The 22,670-nt window shown below is 36.9% G+C and overlaps 1 protein-coding gene and 1 pseudogene across 4 annotated transcripts in view; both read left to right on the top strand.

Moving 5' to 3' along the window:
* The window catches only part of PAIP1 (poly(A) binding protein interacting protein 1), a 29,364-nt gene extending 7,384 nt beyond the window's left edge, over positions 1-21,980 (top strand). For 3 of the 4 annotated variants that reach the window (XM_033852849.2, XM_033852846.2, XM_033852848.2), the window contains exons 3-11: positions 500-685; positions 4,059-4,171; positions 7,912-8,023; positions 9,653-9,778; positions 10,933-11,039; positions 13,914-14,031; positions 14,788-14,842; positions 19,221-19,314; positions 20,779-21,980. In XM_033852849.2, coding sequence (XP_033708740.1) covers positions 500-685; positions 4,059-4,171; positions 7,912-8,023; positions 9,653-9,778; positions 10,933-11,039; positions 13,914-14,031; positions 14,788-14,842; positions 19,221-19,314; positions 20,779-20,872 — 1,005 coding nt within the window. In that variant the 3' untranslated portion in view covers positions 20,873-21,980. The remainder of the gene's footprint in view (positions 1-499; positions 686-4,058; positions 4,172-7,911; positions 8,024-9,652; positions 9,779-10,932; positions 11,040-13,913; positions 14,032-14,787; positions 14,843-19,220; positions 19,315-20,778) is intronic. The other variant, XM_033852847.2, reaches the window with a different exon arrangement.
* Positions 11,413-13,907, top strand: LOC109548971 (probable phosphoglycerate mutase 4; annotated as a pseudogene).
* Positions 21,981-22,670: the final 690 nt, after the last annotated feature.

Below are 22,670 nucleotides of genomic sequence, written 5' to 3'. Positions count from 1 at the left end.
CCTTGGGGATTGACAGATGACAAACTTCTTTTTTCAATATAGAAATTGTCAAATATCTACAAGGATAGAGAATGGTATAATGAATGCCCATGGCCTCAGTAGTTAGCTACAGGTGGCCATTCTTGTTTCTATATCTCTGGTCCCTCTCCCCCTCCCATTTTGAAACAAATCCTGGATCTTATTGTATCTATAAATCTTAATTTTGATCTTGGTATTATAATGAAATGTTGGTTTAAACTTTATTTCTCAGCCATCTTGTAAATCTACCAGAGGTGAGAAGACAATTCTCTACCCAGCGAGATGAAGCCCTTCTATTATAACATTTTGGCTATTGGGCAAGGAAGAAGTGGACTTAACTTTTTGAAGAAAATAACACATTTTATCAGGTTAAGGATTCTTAAAAATATAATTTGAGCTAGAGACATCCCAACTCAAAGCTGCTTCATGTTTTTTTAGCCAGTTGCATGGATTAATTTATGTTTAACCTTTTGATCTATAGGAATCCTATGAGGATGGTTGTGAGGATTATCCCACTTTGTCAGAATATGTTCAGGATTTTTTGAATCATCTTACAGAGCAGCCTGGCAGTTTTGAAACTGAAATTGAACAGTTTGCAGAGACACTGAATGGCTGGGTTACAACAGATGATGCTTTGCAAGAACTTGTGGAACTCATCTATCAACAGGTAGGTTGGCTAATAGCATGGGGCAATCACTGGATAGCTTCCTTGATGCCCAAAGGTGGTGGCTGCTCCTTGAGGGAGGCCAGGTACGTGTTCACCAGCCTCCACACTCCTTGACTCTTTATGGTTCATGAGAGCTTTTAAGTCTCTGTTGTACAGAATTTCTGTAATTAGGGATCCAGGACTAGAGCCAGACTGCAAATTTTCCTGTGTAGCCAAGGCTCTGTACAGGCAGTTGGAAGGAGCTTTGGACACTTCTGAGGCCACTACATGAGTATCATGCCTTTTTTCCAAACCCCTGTTTTATAAGGATCTGCCATTATTGGAGTAGGGGAGAAAAAAAGTCATGGGAGAACTTTTTTGCCTCACAAATGATTCTTTATTTAAAAAAAAAAAAAAAAGGACCACAAAACACCTTGATTTAAGTCTTAACATTTCTGCTTGTCTTTAAAAATTTCAAGGATTTACATCTCAATTCCTTTAAAAAATCTAATGTCAGTCTAGGTTGTTCACACAAAGTTTAGTTTTAATTCTAGCATATTGGTCACTGACACATTAATGCTATTTTAAGGGGGAAAAAATAGACAACACTCAATTTTGAAGACAAATTTAAGGTCAGTGAGGAGGCTGGCCAAAAACAGAGTAGGAGATAAACGCCACCAAAGGTTATATTTCTGTTTCAGTCATTGCTGAAAGAGCAGCTCAAACTGGGAATATATGTGAGGGTGACTTATGATAGCAGGTTGTTTTTTTGTGTGTTTTCTTAATCCTACCTCGTGTTTCATTTGACTACTTTTCCAGTTTGTTCTGGATTGTTACTGGACCTCAGTATTACCTGACCAACTCTTAGATTTCTAAAAATGCTTGAGGTTTTAGGAAGATAGATCTGCTCTATTTGTACTGATTCCTACTTTTGCCATCTAAATGGATTAAAAAGGAATATTAGATAAGAAAATGGAAGAATTTTACTGTTTTCTTTTTGCTTTTCTGGCTCTATTTAGTTTCAGCTCTTCAATAGGCTGCTTGATTATAGTTCTTATATCAGAATTATATTATTATAGTTCTTATTATGCTCGTATTATATCAGGGTTGGTTAGAAAGGCTCTAACCTAACAAACTACAATTTCTGTGATTGTCTCAAAGCCAACGCTTCATATATTTTAAGTTCTACCATTCTATGGTCAGTGATATAGATTTACCAACAGTAAAAAAAAAAAAAAAAAAAGCAGATTAAACCTACATACTCAATTTTGATTCCTCACCAAATACTACTGTAAAATGACAGTGTGGGGATTTTAGAACACCAAAAGCCCATAAGGACTTATATAGCGAAAGGAGATAGAAGTACCCATTTTGGAGACTAGAACGCAGATGGGTGAGTGGTAACTGACCTGGCGGATTTTTTTAAAAGTTGAATTCCAAGCCAGTGGGGAAAGTCGAGAATCGCCCTGATTTATGATGCAGAATCTCCAAAAAGGTTCTAGGATAAGGATGGAATGAGGCTAAAAAGATTGCTTGAACATCTAAAAAAAATTAGACTGTCTAGATCTTTTTGCACTGAGTAACCAGTTTGAAGTTTTATCATAATCCTTCTTGAAGTTATTGAAGGAGGTACTCCACCAAAAGGAGGATTTAAGGATGAAGACATGGGAACTAGGAAACAGGGAATTTTACAGGAGAAGCTAAGTGAATCATCCAGATGATGGTGAAGGGAGATCCCAAGATAGTAGCCATGCACATAGTAGGCCTAGAGGTACAAGGCTTCACTGGAATCGGGCAGAATGCTCCAGGAGAGACTTCCCTGGTAAGATGAGGACACTCCCTTATGTTTGAAGATATTAAGAAGAAAAAACTAATGAGAAGTCAGTGAGAAATATATTTAAAAAGTAGAAAAAATTAAGTCTAGGGAAAACAAGGTTGTGCAAGAGAGGAGAAATCAGCATAATACATGGTACAACTGTAAAGGGAAACACAAAACTATTTAAAAAAATCATGGTGTATCTACAGTTATACCATAGTGGAATGAAGTAAGGTTAAACAGGGTGAAAAGTAAATGCTTATCTTCCTTCGTGGGGAGCTAGTAAGAAATGGCTAAACTCAAATCATGGAGCATGGAGATACGGAGGTTAAAACCTTTTCAGCTGAAAGAATTGAAAGTGGTTGTCTATGGAAGTAAAATTGAGGTATAGCAGGGAGGCAGGAAACTTTAATGACCAGCCTTGTTGTCTTTAAATTTACTTTAAATTTTAAAAGTAAAGGAAAACAGGCAATGCCAATAATGGGAAAAGTATAAATTTTGAATTTCAAGTCTTTTGGGGTACATACATGAATGTCAGGAGGAATCAGTCTTTCTTCCTTGCTGAGAAATGTACAGGGTCCTGTGTGAGCAAGGAAATAATTAGAAATAAAAAGTTCTAACTATAAAGTACTTACTCCATGCCAGGCAATGCTAAACACTTGACCTGTAGTTAACTCATTTAATCCTCAGTGGTTGCAAGGTATTACCCTTATCCCCATTTTATACATAGCTTAACAGAGGTTAAATGACTTGTCTAAGGTTGCACATGAGTAACTAGACCCGACATAGGATTGGAGGGGCATCAGGCCATTTGTTAGATCTAGACTCTGGTAAACTACTACCTTTGTGAGATTGGCCAAGTCCCTTAACCTCTTAATGTGTGTATTCTACTGTTCTTTAAAAACTGCAGTGAAAGTTAAACTTCCTGAGTACTTCTTTGGCTATGTCACACAGTCTTTGATACTCAGTGTTTTTCCACTGTCTTCTTATTAAAAATAGCTTATTTCTTTTGATTTCCTCTTTTATTACCCCAAGTGTTTGGAGTGTTGTTGAAGTGTTAATCTTTTGCATCAGGTACCATTAATTACCTCTTTAGGAATCAAGAAACTGAAGCTCAGGGAGGTTTAGAGATATCCAGGGTCACAAAACAGGCCTGGGATTCTTGTTCTGGACTGCTAGATGCCAAAGTTGGTGCCATCCTATTCCTGAGAAATGCCACAGATCATTAGTTTGGCAAATATACTTCATAATTGGCACTATGCAACTGGGTACATGTACATATTTTGTGCAAAAATTAGTTGGTGTAAAGAGAGATTTATCTCTTTGCTTTCTGCTAACCTCGGGTAAATGGTGGGGAGAGCTTACCTTAATGTTTTTCTTTGTACTTATTCTGGTTCTTGGTGTAAGGTTGGGAGGGAGAGTTAATATCCTTATGCCTAACAATTACAAATGACTTGTACATTTTTCTGTACAGTTTTGGGGGCAGGAATGTTTTTCCTCTTTAGAATATTGCTGTTAAGTGTTTGCATTAATAACTTGATGTGTCTGTGTCATATAAAACTTTTTTCTTTTTGAAAGGCCACATCTATCCCAAATTTCTCTTACATGGGAGCTCGCCTCTGTAATTACCTGTCCCATCATCTGACAATTAGCCCACAGAGTGGCAACTTCCGCCAATTGCTACTTCAAAGGTTAGTGTGTATATATGAAATTAAAGGAAAACTACTTCTAAATGTACTAGAATTTGACCATTCTTCTTTGCTAAAGACTGTTCTTTATAGAAAGTTGCAGGGGAGAATAGGGCAGCCATTCTTTTTTTTTTTCTTTCTTTTTAAAATTTATTTATTTATTTATTTTTGGCTGCATTGGGTCTTCGTTGCTGTGCAGGAGCTTTCTCTAGTTGCAGTGAGCAGGGGCTACTCTTCGTTGTGGTGAGCGGGCTTCTCATTGCAGTGGCTTCTCTTGTTGTGGAGCACGGGCTCTAGGCACGCAGGCTTCAGTAGTTGCAGCTCGTGGGCTCAGTAGTTGTGGCTCGCGGGCTCTAGAGCACAGGCTCAGTAGTTGTGGTGCATAGGCTTAGTTGCTCCGTGACATGTGGGATCTTCCTGGACCAGGGCTCAAACCCGTGTACCCTGCATTGGCAGGTGGATTCTTGACCACTGCGCCACCAGGGAAACCTGGCAGGTGGATTCTTAACTGCTGCGCCACCAGGGAAGTCCAAGGGCAGACCATTCTTACTTGTATAGTATTAAGTTTATAGTCATGTATATGCCTTTTTCTTATGATGGTCTCTGCCTTTGGTTTTGTGCCTAGAAAGGTCTTTTCCTTTTCCAAGATCTTAAAAATGGTCACTTTACATATTTTTTAGTACTTTTGACTTGAGTAAGGATCTAATTTCATTTATTGCCACATGTTTAACCACTTTTTTGAATGATCCATTCCTTATTAGAACTGCTGCCTTTATCACACTACATCCTTATATTTGCATTGATTCTGGACTTTCATTCTATTCCATTCATTACTTGTTCTCTTCCTGTTTTATTACCAGGCTATTAAAAAACTCTCATTTTTTCACACTAGTCTAGTTAGTTCCCCATTCGTTTGTGTGTCTGTGTGTGTGTGTGTGTGTGTGTGTGTAGTCTTCTTTGCTATTCTTGCATGCTTATTTTCTCTGAACTTTAGAATCAGCATGTGAAATTACACAAATGTTGTTACTTATTTATGTTTTGGGATGACATTGAATTAATGAGCTAATGTAGGGAAATGAATTTTCTTATAATCTGAGTTGTTTTATTCAATAACAAGGTTGTCTTTGAGTTTATTAGAGATTGCCTGTTAGTTCTTTAAAGATACTTTTAATGGTTGCAAAGTATTCCATCGTGTGGTTAAACTGCACTGGAACAGAATAAAGACTCCAAAAGTACACTCCAGAGACACTTGAAAATTAAGCTTTTAACGAAGGTGACACTTCAGATACATAAGTAAAAGACAAATTGTGCTGCTGACATAACTGGCTAGTCATTTGGGAAGAAAAAAAACAAAGATGGGTTCCTGTCTCATTCTTTACACCAAAATATATTTCAGATATAAAACTGAAACAGCAAATACTAGGGGAAAAAATGACAAACAAAAATATTAGGTTAGTAAAGCCATTTTAAGCAAGACATGATACCTACAGGCCCTAAAACAAGAGATTAAACTTAATTTCATATAGATTATAATATTGGAGGGGTCATAAATTTATAAGAAGTGAAGTAAAAATAGGGACATTTGTAACAACATGGCAGTGAGCTCATTTATTTAATATGAAAAGAGGGGCCTCTTAGGAATGAGTAAGAAAAAGGCCAGAAATATTTCTATTTTTAATAGAAGTATTTGGAATGACTCTGGATAGGTGCAGTTTGGAAAAATATAAATGACAAAGTTACAGAAATATCCAACCTTACCTAATCATTAAAGTACAAATTATAGCTTTTGGAAAGATGTGAAAGTTGGCACTTTGAGGAGGTAGGATGGTAGAAAGGCTTGCTTATCTTCCCTTGTGCTACTCACCCCTGGCTCTGCCTTGGAGTTACCTAGAGACTTAAAATGGAGCTAAGCCCCCAGTCTTGGAAATTCTGATATAATTAGACTGAAGGAGAGTGTGGGCATGGTTTATAAATCTCCCCAAGTGATTCTACTATGTAGTCATGGTTGAGAATCACTCTTCTGGCTCTTTTGACTCTGTATCCCCTGTGTGTGCTTCTCTAGTACTAGGATACTGTCAAAGCTATCAACATGGAAAAACACTAATCATATAACAAGTGAAAAGATCATAATTCTGTTAACTTAAAAATGTAGAATACTTTGAAACAGATAGAAGTTACCTTCACAGCAGTTATTTCTGGGCTGCAGTGTCTTTATTCTTTATATTTTTCTGTTTTAACCTTTTTGAAATAGCCATGTATTACTTTTATAATTGAAAGTCTTTAGCTTAAAGTTTTAGAGTCTTTCCTCTCACCTAGATAATCAACCATGTACAAGGGTAGGGATTTGCATTTGTACGTACATTAACATATATTAATATATAATCTAATAGTAATGGCGTTGATAAAACAAAAAGGTCATTTCATCGAAGCTCTTACCTGAAAAGTCATAAAAGGAAAGACAGAAAGGAAAGCAGCCAACAAGGTGCTTGGATAACTGAATTGGCATTAATTAACTGATCCTTTCCATTATTAACCAGTGTTCTATTTATAGATATCCCAACTTTTTTTCTGATGAGGAATTAATATGTATGAGAAGATGACCAATATCTTTCCATGTCTGACTCAAACAGCAGATGTTGCTCATTTAATACAGCTTGTAAGCATTGGCACAATAAGCTAAGCTGGGTTTATGATTGATACATAAACTGAACCAAGGTAAATTCTTGGACAAGAAATGACTTTTTAGGTTCTTTTTGAAAATTTTTTTAAATTGGTACCTCAGGTATGAAAGCCATTAAGCCTTCATAAGCTGCTCCCTTGGTCTTTAAAAGGAGAACTATCAAAATCATTTTTATAAAACGCATGACTTTTCTAGAATGTTCTTACACCTTATCAATAAAAATAAAAAAATCTTAACACCAAAATGGTGAACATTAAAAGTAAATTTTAAAAATCCGTTTTAGTAACAGCTGACACCATAATTCATTGGTATAGACAATGACAGGCTTATTGTGATTATTTTAGATAATAAGAGCTATGTAAGCTCTAAGGTGAATGCACCAAGTCAGGGAGAAATCAAACAAGGGAAAATAAATTGACTCCTTTAGTCTCTATTAGAAACAAAGACCCAGACAAAGACCAGATTAATTGCCTTCTATGTTTCTGTGTGGTTTCAATTGGGGACTTCCTCCTCTTACTTCACTTCTCTGATTCGTATAATAGAAATTCTAAGAATAATGGGCTTAATAAGAATTCATTTTCAGCTTAGTTGGACGTCACCTGTATTTATATATCTTTTTTAAAGCTCTGTTCAAAGTTCGTATTTCAGCAAGAGCAGAATATTTTAGGGATACTTCGCATAAAAACAGTGCTTTCTTAAAAAGCCTATGAGACAATAAATAAGGTGAGGCAGTGAGGGTTTTTGTTTTGTTTTTTAGTGCCAATATACAACGAACCTCATGAAATCTATGTAGCTGTAACTTGTTACAGTTTGTTCTAGTAATAGGTTTATTTTCAACTATTCTTATCAGTTTCTTAAAACTAGGAATCTTTGTATGAAAAGATAGTACATATTCTGATCGCTACAATAGACAGGAACACTTTTTATTACAGAAAATCAGAGTGTTGGTGCATTGTACTTGCCTCTGTATTGCTTGTGAACAACCAAACTGACAAATGGTCATCTTGTTTGACTATTTAAAAAACAAAGCAATGTGAGATTACAAAAGGTATGTCTTTATTAGATGTCGGACTGAATATGAAGTTAAAGATCAAGCTGCAAAAGGGGACGAAGTGACTCGAAAACGATTCCATGCATTTGTACTCTTTCTGGGAGAACTTTATCTTAACCTGGAGGTGAGGAGAAATTTTTCTTTTTAGTACTGACAAAGCCTGAGAATATAAATTGATCTCAATAAGGAATTTGTGTTTACTCTTTTATAACATTAAGAGTGAAATGGGAGATAAAGAAAATAGTCTCAGTACCTACTCATGATAGTATCTGTCCTCAAATGGAACATATGTACCATTTTGTCTTCCTGTTCATGGGCAGTGTTGGGAGATAGTTACTAAGCTATGTACTTTTGGAAAGCCATGGTTTACATGTGATTTCAAGCTTTTGGAATACAGACAGTCACACCTTTTTGAATCCTTGTATCATAAATATTAGCACATTTAGTATGTTGACTTTCAGATGGTGACCCAAAAGCAACTTGCCTTGCAGAGCATAAAACTTTGAAGAGGGGAGAGACTAGAGTTTCTGTGTTTTTTGGGTTTTTTTTTTCACCTAATTCACCTACAGTAGTTCTTTTTGGTCCTATTTTATATATTAATCTTCTATATAGAATGTATTTGTACAAAGTCTACAGCTAAATTGGTGGCATACTTGAGTATATGCTTGTTGGGAGGCAACATTAAGTGCTGAATATTACTTTGTAATGGATTTGCTTGATTTTTTTTTTTTTTAACTAGTTAGTCCCAGATATCGGTATACCTTCTTAAACTCTGATTTGAGGACTTAGTATTGTAAATACCACTGAAAAGACACACGAATCCACCGTCAAATGTACATCTCAGTCAGTGCATCTAAAAGGTCTTTGTGCAATCTCGTGCCTAATTTACTATCCCTTTTTACCACAGATAACCTTAATTTTTAAAAAAATCTCATGCCGTAATCTTTCTCAGTTTATTTTTGTATAAGCCAAATAAGAGCACCAATATAAAATGTACCTTAAATGAATTGTCACTTTAAGAACGCAGTTGAACTTCCTATGTAGAAGTCATGATATGTGTGGTGGGAGTTATAAAGATAAGGCATGGCTCCTGAACCTACAGTTCTTCAAGCCAGAGAGCTGAGATACATGTTATATTCTGATGCAAGTTAGAGTATTTTTAAATAGTATAAAAAGCAGAAAAAAGCTCTGTGTTCCCAAAAAGGTGTTAATAGGCTAGAGACTGCTTTATGAAGCGGTAATATTAAAGAGGCTTAAATTATCCTGACCATATATTTTTTTATATATATATAAATTTATTTATTTATTTTTGGCTGTGTTGGGTCTTTGTTGCTGTGCGCGGGCTTTCTCTAGTTGTGGCGAGCGGGGACTACTCTTCGTTGCAGTGCGCGGGCTTCTCATTGTCATGGCTTCTCTTGTTGCAGAGCACAGGCTCTAGGCGTGTGGGCTTCGGTAGCTGTGGTACGTGGGCTCAGTAGTTGTGGCTCGCGGGCTCTAGAGCGCAGGCTCAGTAGTTGTGGAGCACGAGCTTAGTTGCTCCGCGGCATGTGGGACCTTCCCCAGCCAGGGCTCGAACCTGTGTCCCTTGCATTGGCAGGCAGATTCTTAACCACTGCACCACCAGGGAAGACCCTGACCATATGTTTTGTATTGTTTAACTTAAAACACTTATTTTGCCAGCACTTTGTTAGACCATTTGTATATCTGTGTTATATTTTGGCATAGTTGCTTTTCATTTTCTTCTCCCCAAAAGATCAAAGGAACAAATGGGCAGGTTACAAGGGCAGACATTCTTCAGGTCGGTCTTCGGGAGTTGCTGAATGCCCTCTTTTCTAATCCTATGGACGACAACTTAATTTGTGCAGTAAAATTACTGAAGGTAGGTTTTACTTATTTTTTTCTTAAAATGTAACTGTTTCATCCCTTTAGTGTATAATTTAGGGGAAGGAAAGTACATATAATGCACAAATAGATCCAAGAGTTAGTTATGTAAGTTAAATATTGACATTTTACTTTACTCTCAAATTTAATATTGGGAAGGCAATATATACTTATTGTTTAATATAAGAAATTTAAAAGTGAAAAATGGAAGTCCTTCACTCCGCTCCATACGTAAAGTCCCTTTCTTTCCCTTCCTCTATCTGCATGTGTGCTCTCGTAAGATCTTACTCTGATGTGGCTGGCTTTTTCGCCACCAAATGGAGGTCTTGGATTTCGGCTCTTTCCTCAGTAGCTTCCCAGTGCTCCATTGTATGCATGCACACTGCTTATGCATTCCATCCTTGAGCAGTTATTTTCAGTTTAGCCACTGTCGCACTGTCAGTAATCTTTCATTGTATCTTTATATATGCAGTTGTTTATGTAACTTAAATTCTTACCCATAGATTTGGTGGCTCAGTGAGCATGTATACCTTAATTTGATAAGTAATGCCAAATTTCCCTTCCAAATGCTGAACCAGAGTGTGTTCCCACCAACAGTGAATGAGTATACCTCTTTTCCCATATCCTTATCAGTGATGGAGAGAATCAATCCTAGGTTTTATTTTGTCATCGTGATGAGTAAAAACAAAAAGCTCATTTTAATTTGCATTTCTGTGACTAAAATCACTAGTGAATTAAAGCCTTTTTTTGTTTGTAAGCCATTTTTTTAGTTTCTGTGAATTACCTGCTTATATCCTTAACTCATTTTTTCCTGATTGTGTTTTTTAAATTCTGAGTTTCTACACTTGTTGGATGTTGCATATTTCAAAAAGTGATATGTTGATTAAAATTTTATAGCCTTGGTCATATAGCAAACATGCCATACAGTCATTGGCATATAAAGCCTATGATTAAACTTCTGCTATAGTTCATTCCTTTTCCCTGTCAAGAAAAAGTATAGCGATTCCTGAATATTAGATGGTAGAAAATAATTAGGAATATTTAACTTGCTAAATTCATCTTATTTAAAGAATGCTTGAACTACTACTAATATCTTTTTAGAATTTCTGTACTTTATTGAATTCTTTATTTTACTGATACTTGCTTTTTTAGTTGACAGGGTCAGTTTTAGAAGATGCCTGGAAGGAAAAAGGAAAGACTGATATGGAAGAAGTTATTCAGAGAATTGAAAATGTTGTCCTAGACGCAAATTGCAGCAGGTAGGAAAAGAAGTAATATAGACAGCCAGTAGATCTCAATTCCTTGCTTTTTCTTTGGGGTTGTTTTTAATCTGTTGTGCTTCATCAGAATACTCTTTATAGATCTACAGAAATTTTTTTTTACCTATGGCTTCTGCTCACCTAACCACTTTTCTTCAATTATGCTTATGAATGGAAGAAGTTAAGATATTCCTGGGGGAATATGAGTCCATTAAAAATAAAATGATTAATACTTTTAAGCTCAATAAATATTTGGGTAAAGTACTACTGTAAGTCCAGTTGGAGGTATAAAAGTGTTAGCAGGATCGCACTGCCTTTAAGAACCATATATAGCCACAGTTACATGGAATAAATTTCAAGCCTATCTTAAAAAAAAAAAGACAGCAGGAGCCAGGCAGTGGGCTGCGAGCATGTAGACTTCACCTCAGTGCGTAAGAGAGCACGTCAGACCTTCTGGACAGTGCTGGGTGCCGTTGACCAAATGTGGCTCTCAGAGGCGAGGACAGGCTCCTCAGTGGGCGGCAGTGAGGGCTCTGGCCTCAGTAAAGCAGAAACCACTGCCAAGCGCAGCGAGGCCCAGTGAAGATCTGAAGGCGCTCCTCTGAAGTCCCACTACCTCCAGTGGAGCCCAGTCATCCCTTCCACAGCAGCATCAGTGAGAATCGAAGTCATGGAGACCTCACTGCAGGTTAGCTACCCTCCCATGAGAGTCTGAAGGATACTATTACCAGAGCTCTGCCCTTTTGGAAGGAAGAAATAGTTTCCCAGATCAAGAAGGGGAAACGGGTATTGGCTGTAGCCCACGGCACCCGCCTCCAGGGGCATTGTCAAGCAGAGAGGGTCTCCGAAGAGCTTATCATGGAGCTGAGCCTGCTGACCGTGAATTGGACAAGAACATGAAGCCCATCACGCCTGTGCAGTTCCTGGGGGATGAGGAGACTGTGTGTAAAGCCATGGACGCTGTGGCTGCCCAGGGCAAGGCCAAGAAGGGAGGGCGAGCAGCAGACAAACTACTCCCAAGGACACCCTCCCTGCCCATCCCATTCCTCTGCACTTCTCCCCTACACATATCAAACTGACCGCATCTGTAAGTTGTAGATCCAGATGGGGACCAGTGGCTCCCAATTTCATATTAGCCATTTTTTTCTCTTGGACCCACTCCCTTCATGCAGTCTAGTCAGAATGCACCTCTGGGGCAGGGTTGTCAGTCCAAGCAAGGGAAGACTTGTCCAAGAGGGTGGACAGGAAGTAATTCGGGGGCGGGGGGTTGCTAATGCTTTGTCTATTACTAAGGATCTGCTTGAGTAAGGGTTGGGGGAACCATGTTAGGCGTGACCAATGAGGGAAAACAAGAGAGCCTATTTATGTTCCCAGGGGCCGGTCCTGTATTATTCTGTAGTCAGGTGACTGGGTGGCTGTAGTCATTCCAGTGGAGAATGAATGTAATATGCGTGGCGATTGAAACAAATATTTCCTCCCTGCCTGCAGAAGATTGGGATCAATCCTGGATGTTTATGTGTTGTATTTACTTTTACAAAAAAGTATATAATTTTTTTTTAATTTTTAATTTTTTTAACATCTTTATTGGAGTATAATTGCTTTACAATGTTGTGTTAGTTTCTGCTGTGTTACAAAGTGAGTCAGCTATACGTGTACATATACCCCCATAACCCCTCCCTCTTGTGTCTCCCTCCCACCCTCCCTATCCCACCCCTCTAGGTGGTCACAAAGCACCGAGCTGATCTCCCTGTGCTATGCAGCTGCTTCCCACTAGCTATCTCTTTTACATTTGGTAGTGTATATATATCAATGCTACTCTCTCACTTTGTCCCAGCTTACCCTTCCCCCTCCCCGGGTCATCAAGTCCATTCTCTACATCTGCGTCTTTATTCCTGTCCTGCCCCTACGTTCATCAGAACTTTTTTTTTTTAGATTCCACATATATGTGTTAGCATATGGTATTTGTCTTTCTCTTTCTGACTTACTTCACTCTGTATGACAGACTCTAGGTCCATCGCCCCACTACAAATAACTCAATTTCGTTTCTTTTTACGTCTGAGTAATATTCCATTGTATATATGTGCCACATCTTCTTTATCCATTCGTCTGTGGACACTTAGGCTGCTTCCATGTCCTGGCTATTGTAAATGGTGCTGCAGTGAACATTGTGGTACATGTCTCTTTTTGAATTATGGTTTTCTCAGGGTATATGCCTAGTAGTGGGATTGCTGGGTCATATGGTAATTCTATTTTTAGTTTTTTAAGGAACCTCCATACTGTTCTCCATAGTGGCTGTATCAATTTACATTCCCACCAACAGTGCAGGAGGGTTTCTTTTTCTCCACACCCTCTCCAGCACTTATTGTTTGTAGATTTTAAAATTATATAATTAAAAAAAAAACCTTCTGGGGTTTCTGATGACTGTTGAAATATTCCCACGTGTGGTCATCAGAAAATGAGCCATTCCTTACACCAACATGGGATAAGCTCCTTGATTTCCAAGGTGTAGGAGTTCATCCTCTCACGTGTTAGAATCCCTCCGCTGCCTTATTATTTTATGGTAGTGAAATGCCTCTTGATCACGTCCAAGTGTGTCTTTCACTGTGCCAGATTTCTGAATCATGTTCCAGTTGCTTGGCCTGCCACTTGGGCCCAGTACGCATTTGAGCATAACTGTACTAGATCCTTTTTTCCAGATCAGTATAGTAAAGGAGTGATGTGCATTTTTTTTAAAAGATAAATTTGTGTTATTAAAGGAAATGTCTAGAATATCAAAGCATGTTAAATTTTTGAAACAACGTTTTAGGCATCTGTGATATATTAGAGCACAATGACACTTGCTCGTTTTAACTCATTTTCAACTTTTGTCTGCAGAGATGTAAAACAGATGCTCTTGAAGCTTGTAGAACTCCGGTCAAGTAACTGGGGTAGAGTCCATGCAACTTCAACATACAGGGAAGCAACACCTGAAAATGATCCTAATTATTTTATGGTATGCCAGTGTTTGCATTTTAAATTTGGTTATTGCTTGAATTCAATTTTGGCAATTTGTAGATAAGTTACATAAACTTATCTCAGAATTTAATACCTAATCACTCTTTTCACTGGCTTAGAGTCACATGGCAGCCATGGAAGGAATCCTCAGTGAAAGGGTAGACTAGACAAAGAGCCATTCAATGGCAAGGGAAATGAATAAGGTTTGACTTGGACTTGGGTGAGTGTAGGGATTCCTCAAAGCAGTTTTTCCAGAGAATTCATGATCAAAGGCCTGCATTTCAAACTTTTACTTGGCATTTTGTAGTAAAGTAAATTAAGAAAACGAAAATGATTACCAGGCCAGTGATGCCCTGAAGCTCTCGACAGGATCAAACAGAAAGAAACTATGGAGGAATGCTCTTACAATCCAGTCTTGGAAATACTTAAAGAAAAAAATGGTTGCAGGGGGTGGGAACCACAAGTAAAAATCAGCTGACACTAAATCACAGTGCACGACGACGCACCAAGTCACCAAGGGTGTGACAGGCGGCAGACGGTGGGGTTAGACCCACAAGAACTTGAGATAATAGAATAGTAATCTGAAGACCATAGACTTTCCCAGTGAAATGAAAATGGCTGCTAGGAATTTAGTTTTTTGCTTGTTTTTGTATTATCAGGTACAGATGAATGAAATCAGCCATGCTCAATTAATGTGCTTTAAAAAAGCAATTCTGAAATGATAACATGTTTTAATCGCTCTGATTCCTCCTAGAATGAGCCAACATTTTATACATCTGATGGTGTTCCTTTCACTGCCGCTGATCCAGGTATGTTGTCTCAGTCATTTTCCGACCATTTTTTGGTAAGATAGTAAATTACAGAAAACCATACCCTCACTGGCACAAAGTTGTAGCATTTTGAAGAGTTCACATCGTTCTAAAATATAGGGTAAAGGTTTGTCTCACTAGAATATTCTTACAGTTACCACTTGGAACCATTTCACATCGAACATTTGATTCAGTATATAGTGTCTTGTCACCCTAACAGTGAAGGATTGGAAGAATCCCTCAATTAAATGCAAGCATTTTTATTTTATATTTCCTCTAATATTTTGTTTTTATACTCTAAACTTTCAGGTAGTTAAAGCGGAAGGGGTAGTTATACTATATAGTTCACTATATAGTCAGCAGCTTTCATTGGTACAGGTTAATACTTGCAGATACTAAAAATTGTGAATCTTATTAATATTTGGTGGGTCAGTTAATTAAAATCTAAATCTCTGCACACTTCCCTTCCCAGAAAAGAGCCGTTTTATAGAATGAGTGCTTTAATTGTGATCAACAGAACTGCACTGTGAGCAAGAGAACATTTCCCCACTTTGAACAAACTTACAACCAGCTTATCAGAATTTTCCCATTTGTTTCCTCTGGATAGCAGGCACTGACTGTCCTGTGCCTCTAGCACAAAGGGGTAGAAAGAAGAACCGCTTAACTTCTCAATTTTAAATTATGAAATATTCAAAAATATTAAAACCACACACAAAAAAGGGCATATTGATTCACTGTCAAGATTGAACCAATTTCACTTATCAATATATACTTTGGGTCTTTTCAAAGAAATAAAACCCTTTATAGATAGTAATAACCATTCTCTGTTTCTATAATTGATACCTCACCTTCAAGTCCAGTCCTTCCATAACTTCCCCCCACAGAGGTAATTACCGTCCTGACATTGGTGTCCTTGTGCTGTCTTTTTACTTCATGTATGACTGTGAATGATAGGTGTTGCCATACACAGCAGTATTGACCTCAATGGTGCCTTATTGTGCAGATCTTTTTGCAACTTATTTTTTATTCAGTATTTTTGGTGTTCATGTTGATTGATATATATATAGGTTTAGTTCATTCATTTTAAATGCCAAATAATAACCTACTCAGAGTAAACCACAGTTTATGGACCCCCTCCCACTTGTGGATGGTTGGTTGGTTCACACTCGTTACTACCCACAGTGCTGCGCAAACATCTTTAAGAATCTTTGTGCACATGCAGGAACTTCTTTAGGGTAACGAAGTAGAATTGTTACATTATAGGCTATATGCATCTTCAACTTCACTAAATGTTGCTAAACTGCTTTCCATCATGATTATACCACTTAATATTCCCACCAGCAACATGTGAAAGTTCCTATTTCCCATTGTTGGCAACACTTATTGATACCAGACCTATTTTTTTGTCAGTCTGTTTGTATGAAATTGTAAACTTTTATTTCCCTACTAGTGGTAGTGAATTTCTTTTCATGTTTCTATTGACCTCTTGATTTCTTTGTTTGAGAATCACCTGTTTGTGTCCTTTGCCTGTATTTCTGTTGGATCATTTGTCTTTCTCACTGATTTGTAATTACTTACATGGCCTGGAAAGTGATCCTTAGTTTCTCCTAGTATGTGCTGTCTTTCCATTTCATGTGTTGTCACTTAGAAGCTTTGAGTGTTAAAGTCTTGTTTGTGCTCTCTGTGACTTAGTTTCCTTACTATGATCAAATTCCATTGTCTTCTAAACCTTGTTGCTTTTTATATTTAGGTGATTAATCCATCTGGCTAGTTTTTATATGTGGTAAATGGTAGGACTTAAATATTCTATAGTTACTCATCTCAGCAACAGGTCATCCTTCCTCTCTTGGACAAAACGTTCCTCTGTGTACCATGTAACTCCCTGTAGATTTGTGTCTTATTCCTGTGTCCATGAATGTGGATCTTTCTTCTTGTTTGTCTTGACACCAATACTGCATTCTTAATTATTCTTACCTACTGTAAATCTTGCTATGTCTGGTGAGACAAATTTCCCTTCGTCCCTTATTCTTTGAGGCTACCTTGATTCATTTTGGTTCTTCGATCTTCATCTTTGTCCAATCTGTTTTTCCTACTTATTTCTAGTGGCTGTTTTATTTATAGAAATTCAATTTGGTTTTCAAACTGAATTTTGTTTCTGCATTTTGTTCAAAGTATCTTGATCTTAAAGTTTTGAGTCCTTTTTTTCTCATCATTCTAAACATGCTTATTTTTGCTTCATATTTTTGTTTTCTTTTAATTCTAACCCTGTTATTTCTAATTGTCATATACAAAATGCTTTATGTTGTGTTCTTGTTTTGCAGTCTCATATTTAACTGTCTTTCTTAAACTTTTTTTGTGGAAGTGATTTCAAACTTACAGTAAAGTTATAAAAGTAAAAACTGTGCAAAGAACATCCATCTACCTTTTACTCAGATGTACCTTCAACAGTTTACTCCATTTATTATTTGTTCTCTCCACACTCACTTTTTTTTTCTAAATCATTTGAAGTTAAGTTGCATATACTATGGCCCTTCATGACAGCTCCAGCGTTTTAACCGCCTGTTTGTTTTTGTTTATGAAAACTTGTGGCTTGGATTGTAGGAACATCTCTCCAAAGGGGGGTTTATATTTGCTTGTGCCAGGAGCCACAGCGGTAATACTGGCTTGGAACAAGTTTCTATTTTCTTGTCGTAGGGATTCTTTATGTGGATAATAGAAATTTGAAGTGCAGGCCCATTGTTAAAAATTCTCTGGGGAACCAGTTTCTTCAGAGTACTTCTGTCCTCACTCCAAACCCAGGCAGAGACAAGCAAGCTTCTTTGCCATCTCCCTTTGCCACCGAGGTGTTTTTTGTTTTTCCTTGGTTCACCTTTTGCTTGCAATACCAGTTCTTTGAATGTTCAGCCTTTGTGTTGGTGGGATGGACTTGGGCATGAATTCCATCTCTCTGTTTCACATGGACTCAAGGCCTTGCTTTCTGACCTTCTGTGGGTTTTAAAATCGAAACCCTTTGTTCATAATACCACCTGGTCTATCAGCCTCCCAGCTGCAGTAGTTATGTATGGCTTTCAGTTCCCTTCTCGTTTCTGTCATCTGGTGACTTGATTGTGTGTGTGTGTGTGTGTGTGTGTGTGAACTCATTCGTACATTTAAAAGAATGTTTTATCTGTTGCCTTAAGTATTTGTTGCAGGAAGGTTTTATAGTTAAAATTGTCTCCAAATTGCCAAGATTGGGTATCAAAATATCACTAACCCTTTAAGCTAGAATTAGAGTTTTATAGAGACTGACAATCTTGGAAAAACATGGTCTCTATCGAGTTAAATGTAATTACATCATCCTCTCAAAATTTGAGGTAGCTGTTGTTCATAAGAAACTAATTGTAAGATAACTAGTTTTAATATACACTGACCCATTTTATTATTCAGAGGTAAGGACTTCATACACACATGCTAATCTTAAAAGATACTCGGTAACTCTGCTTAAGACAGTTGGCAGATGGAGAGCTATAATATCACCTGTTATTGCCTTAGAAGAGCCCAACCAAGGGAAAGTTAGTATAGCTGAAACATTTATCAGGTATCTACGTTCCAGCTGTCTCTAAGGAGAGGGAAGAAAAGAAAATCTCCTATGCTCAGAACATTTGCTAGGTTAGCCTCCTCTGATTGAGAAACTTCAAGCAATGATGGCTCTTACCTGCCAGCCAGGTAGCTCACTTTACCTCCTTGGGAAGGAGTAATGGGGGAGCCAGAAACTAGGAGGTTTGATTGAAATCCCTCCTTGTGGAAGGAAAAACAGTAGTATGGAAGAAACATGTTCTTCCCCAACAAGTTAGGACAATATCTTGTCTGATGGAAAGAAGCAGCAGAGAATGTAAACAGCATGCACACTGGGTGTGAAATGTACTCTGTTATGTTCATAGTGGCTTTGATTTCCATCTTATATTTAGAGGAATATTAAATATACATTTGACCCCTGAACAACACAGGTTTGAACTGCACAGGTCTGTTTATATGTGGATTTTTTCTCTAAATATGTGCTACAGTACTTACACAGGGTTGGTTGAATCGCGAATACAAAGGAAACGTGTGTAAGGAGGGCGGGCTAAGTTATATGTGGATTTTCGATTGTGTGGAGGGTCAGTGACCCTAAAGGGCCAACTGTATAATTTATGAGCGTATTTTGGGGGCGGGGAGAGATAAAGCAAGCCAATTAGAATATAAGTTTTGTAAAAGATATTCTTAAATATGTAGTTGGAACCTTGCTGTTATTTAAATGTATCTGCTTAAATGAAAAGCCATAATATTAAAAACATTTTTAGGGATAACTGGCCATTTCATATGAATATTTTTCAGCATTAAAATTTTTCATTTTTTGTAGATTACCAAGAGAAATATCAAGAGTTACTTGAAAGAGAAGACTTTTTTCCAGATTATGAAGAAAATGGAACAGATTTATCAGGGGCTGGTGATCCGTAAGTTCTGTTTAGCTGCTTTCTTTTTTGGGGTTTTTTGGGTTGTTTCTTGGGTTTTTTTTATTGGTGGGGGGGTTGTTTTGCTTTGTTTGGCCATGCCGCGTGGCTTGCCAGCATGATCTTAGTTCCCCAACCAGGGATTGAACCCGGCCCCCCTGCAGTGGAAGTGTGGAGTCCTAACCACTGGACTGCCAGGGAATTCTCATCTTTAGCCGCTTTCTTTGTGAAATTTCTGTGGCCACAGTTTGTAGATGGAGTTTAGACTAGAAAAGGTGATGAAAGAATGTGCATTTTGATTTAATGGTGTTATAGTGGTATATATGTAGTAGTTATTTACCAAAAATTTTCAGAAAATCATATTAGAGAAAACACTATGGTTCTGAAAATTAAATATAGTTAAGGTGGAAAAACTATTAATGTAGCATATTCAAACAATTAGTTTTTATAAAATAAATACTATTATTATACCCAAGACTTTAAATAAGTAACTAATGCTGTAAGATCTTAGGTAAGTTCTGTGCCTGTTTCTCCATCTATTAAATAGGAATAGTAGACCCCTCCTTGAGTTTTTTTGAGAACTAAATGAGATACATAAACACTGAGACAGCCCCCTGGCACATAGTAAAAGGCTCAAAGCTTAGCTGTTAAACGATTAAAATTAAAACATAGATAATTATATAAAAATGTTTGGACTGATAGACATATATAAATTATAGTCCTGTTCTCATCTCTCAATCTTCATCTGCCATTCTTTGTAATAAAATAAACTTTTACTGTATTACTCATTTATCATTAGACCGTACTGCATTTTGTATATGGAAGGACCAAGAACTTACGAGGTTTAGTTCCAGTTCTGTTAACAATTCATGTGAATTTGGACATGCTACTTGGATTCTCCTCTTCATAAGTGGAGAGTGGAAATAAATTAAGTCTGTGGCTTCAGTTTTTCTTATCCCATCTCATGTGTTGTAGGTTTAAAAAAAAAAATGAACCACCTTTATTCTGTCTCTAAGTAGTAACATTTTAATTATAAGTCAGTGTAAGATTTTCTAATGTTAACATACTTTTATGTACTAGTTTAATAGAAAAAAATACAGGGATGTGCTTCCAAGCACAATTAGGAAGGTTCAGCCCTGCCGAGAGTATACTACTGGAAATTAAAGTTGCCCTTGGCATTGAATTTCAGGTTATCCTCTAAAGTTTTGTTTGGTAAGCATTATATTCTCTTTGCCCTAATGAACTTGTGGCATTTCAACATATGGCCTTGTACTAGAAATGAGAGAGGAAGAAGGAGAAAGACCCATCAGCAATTGGTAGGATTGGCAAGATAGTTTTGTCACATGTTGGTAGAAAGGGTCATGGGGGGGGGGGGTGAGGAGACACATACTTACTTTCATGGCGTAGTATCTTAGACATTTTCTGAATTAAAAAACATTAAACTTGTCATATATGCTTCTTTCACAGATACTTGGATGATATTGATGATGAGATGGACCCAGAGATAGAAGAAGCTTATGAAAAGTTTTGTTTGGAATCAGAGCGTAAGCGAAAACAGTAAAATTAAATTTCAGCATATCAATTTTATAAAGCAGTTTAGGTTATGGTGATTTAGCAGAACACAGGAAAGCAAGAAAATGTGTCACACTTATACCAAATTAAGGATGTTGAGTTATGTTACTAATGTATGCAACTTTAATTTTGTTTAACACTCTCTGCCAAAATAAACTTTATTCCCTATAACTTAAAATGTGTATATATATATAATAGTTTATTATGTACAGTTAATTCCACTGTTTTGGCTGCAATAAAATCGATTTTGAAAAAAATGAAAAATGTCGAAAGTAAATTTTGCTAGCTGGTTAGAAGCTTATCCTTTAAATTCTACTTTCCTTGAGGGAAAAATTCTTAGCCTGGAAATACATATTACTGCAAAATGTAGCATCCTTTTTTAGATATGAGTATTATAGCTTTCACTTAGTTTTACATTTAGTGTCTCAATGAATTGAGTTTCAAATATGAATCAGAATCATGAATATCTTTAGCACTGAAGTCTTAGAATATATCATTAACAACTGATTCACATATCCAGATGCTATTTGAGACCAAGGGCTTTTAAAATGGCTTAAAAAAAAAAGACTAAGAACTCCCAACTAAACAACCAAGATTCTTCACTGAGGATTTACTGCAATTCTAGAATTGGTTTTTTTCACCTAACCTCACTACCCTAAAGCCTGGAACATTATTCTGCTTTATTTATATGACTTTCTCATTTTTGTTTTATAGCATGAGTTGCATTGACTTTTTTACTAGAGAATTTTACTAGATCTTTGTCACTCAAGTTTTCATCTGCTTTATAATTGCTATACCTTGAGAATCACTTTTCTAATACTTTTATTACTATAATGTGGTACCACCTCAGCCCTACCTAATTAATATTTTTACCAATGTCAAAAATCTTTTTCCAACTAACTAAAAGTAAAACTTAATGTACAAAAGGATTGCTTGTAAATATGCATGTAAATAGTTCTGTTAATAACCCACTGTTTTACATTTGGTACATCTGTGTCTGCCTATACAATCAGCTTTCTCACTTTTCTGCTTGTTTGTTTGGTCTGGATTAAAATTAGACTTTAAAAATAAAATCTAAATAGTTTTGTTTCCTCTAAGTTTTTGGAGTGGTATCCTGGTATTTTAAAGAGTTTCTGTTGAACTTTTTTACATGACATCATAAAGTTCAGATTTGAAATCAGAGAAACTATACTAGGATAGAAGATATTCTTTGAACAAGAGTTTCAATAACATATACATCTACTCAGAAAAAACCCAGCAATTATAAAACATTAAAATTCTTTAGTGTCCTTATTATAAAAGAGAAATATATATGTAATTGGGGCTTTTGGAAATTGTAATAGTCAGAATTCTTTTTTTCAAAATGGCTCCTAACATGGTGGCTAGTACTTTAATCTGCAGTTCTCTAAAGATTGTGCTCACTGTAAGTCTGAGGGATAGGGGGAAGGGGGTGTAGGGAAGGGGCCCGACATTAGACTGGGGCCAAGAATATGCTAATTGAATATACTTTAAACTTTGCCCAGTCACTCTGTGCATAACCACCCAGTTTATCTGCTAGCTCATTGTCACCAACTACTGCTGTACTCAAAACAGCTACCAACAGGATCAGTGTTTTCCAATTACTAGTGCTACTTAAGTAACCACCCAAACTTAGTGTCTTCAAACAATAAGCGTTTTATTATGCTCATGCTTCTGTGGCTCAGGAATTTGGACAGGGTACAATAGGGGTGGCTTTTCTCTATCCTGCAGTGTTTTGAGGCCTCGGCTGGGAAAACTAAGGACGAGGG

Source organism: Tursiops truncatus, chromosome 3 (assembly GCF_011762595.2).
Source record: "Tursiops truncatus isolate mTurTru1 chromosome 3, mTurTru1.mat.Y, whole genome shotgun sequence".
NCBI lineage: Eukaryota > Metazoa > Chordata > Mammalia > Artiodactyla > Delphinidae > Tursiops > Tursiops truncatus.
The sequence above is the reverse complement of the archived record's forward strand: the minus strand, read 5'-3'. Positions and strand labels throughout refer to the sequence as shown.